The sequence below is a fragment of the Elephantulus edwardii genome, unplaced genomic scaffold (genome assembly GCF_000299155.1).
Source record: "Elephantulus edwardii isolate Elephantulus edwardi_28Jun2011 unplaced genomic scaffold, EleEdw1.0 scaffold00025, whole genome shotgun sequence".
Classification (NCBI taxonomy): Eukaryota; Metazoa; Chordata; class Mammalia; order Macroscelidea; family Macroscelididae; genus Elephantulus; species Elephantulus edwardii.
Window position 1 is genome coordinate 17,638,007 of NW_006399775.1, and position 1,791 is coordinate 17,639,797.

Genomic DNA, 1,791 nt, shown 5'->3' on the forward strand with positions numbered 1-1,791 from the left:
AACAAACTAAGGCTGACTCTGAGAAGAATGGGAATCTCAGAACACTTGATCATTCTAATGTGAAACCTATATTTGGACCAGAAGGCAGTCATCTTTGCTCAATTCATTAGTCTCTTTTATATCTCAAAAATTCTTTATGTAAGAAACATTTTACATTAACCCTGCCTTATTAACATAACAAAGAGAGTACAGTCCCCAAAAGGATTATAACCATAACCATGTAACACATATTTGGTAGACACAATTCAGTCCAATGAATCATGGGTAAAACTAAGCTAACACAGTAAATCAGGCTCAATAAACATTAGAACTCAAAACAGTTAAGCTGAGTCTATCAACTGTGTTACGAAATCAAAGGAAGGGATGATCATTACCTGATGGTGAACTCTAGGAGCTCCTGGGTTCCCTGGGGATCTAGGTGCTGAAGACTGTACACCCTTTCCAAACTCTGCTGCAGGAACTGCTGGGATGGATCCTCATGAGGCATGATGTTGGCGGAAACAGCTGATGACACTAGTTTTCTACCTGGTAACTAAGCAAATATTGAAGGATTATGGGGCCATCAAATTCTGTAGCTCAGCATGTAGTACCACAAAGAAACCATGAAAAACATACGCCAAACAAAGGAAAGGACAAAAATGTTCCCCAACTCTGTAAATAATCTTTCTTTTCTTCCTCAGCTTAATGTGAAAGAGACAAAACTCTCTACTCAATGCATGCACAAGCTGCTGGAAGAAAAGTGCATATTTTCTACTACTAACTGAAGAAGAAAATGGGTACGGCAGAGTAATGATACTTGTCATATTTAATTCCTTTTTTTTACCTTTCACTCTATGGAAAAGTCACACACACACACACACACACACACACACACACACACACACACCACAGACACATTCCAATTAATATAAAAGGTCCAAATAAAGCCATCTAGTGTCACCTCAGTTCACTCAAAAAACTCACTGCTGTCTAGATGGAGCCAATTCATGGCTGACCCACCACTGGGTTTCTGAGACTGTAAATCCCGTGGGAGGAGACTGCTCACCTCTCTCCCTTGGAGCCTCTAGTGGATGCCAACCATCCAAAGGTGTAGCCTCTGGGCTGGCAGCACAAACCCCTGTGGACTAGGGCACCAGAACTCCCTATTACCTCAGCAGGAATGAGTTAATAAACTGTGATCTGGAACAAACTCAGTAACTTTGAGTTTGAATTTTTAATTTTTGAAATGTTAAAAAGAATTAAGATTTTACTATTAAAAAAATGAGTATGTGTTCAGAACTATGGTTTCACATAACTATTGAAATACAGGACCATCTAATTTTTGGTCTAAAATACACTCTAGTTAAGATTAATTTTTCTTCCTTAACATCACATAGTCAATAACCCAGAGGCACTAAAAAATAAATCTTGAAAGGTAAAGGACATAGAAGCAAAAGTACAAAAGAAATGAGAGGGAGAAAATGAATAAAAGAGGTTTAGAAGATACATCTATAGTCTACTTCCTAATACTTCACCACCACAAAGCATGAAGAAACTTTTAAAAACTTAAATTGATACAAAACCCATTTTTAACATACCCTCAAGGCAGGAACAAGATGAGAAAGACTGTCCCGAAGGTAGGCATAGTGCCTAAAGGTGTGATCTGAGAACAACGCTGGCATTGTTGGACAGGTTTTAGCAGCATTGAAAATAAGAACCAGAACCGCAATATCTGATAGATGAATGTGTTAAGTAAATCTGGAGGTATAAAAGGCTGAGCTTCCCGAAAATACAAATAGATAAAAATAAATA

General features: G+C 38.0%; 1 protein-coding gene across 1 annotated transcript in view; it reads right to left on the minus strand.

Moving 5' to 3' along the window:
- The window catches only part of INTS4 (integrator complex subunit 4), a 137,266-nt gene that overhangs the window by 35,512 nt on the left and 99,963 nt on the right, over positions 1-1,791 (minus strand). Inside the window, exons 14-15 of the mRNA XM_006882886.1 lie at positions 1,578-1,711; positions 375-532 (exon numbers count right to left, since the gene is read on the minus strand). Coding sequence (XP_006882948.1) covers positions 375-532; positions 1,578-1,711 — 292 coding nt within the window. The remainder of the gene's footprint in view (positions 1-374; positions 533-1,577; positions 1,712-1,791) is intronic.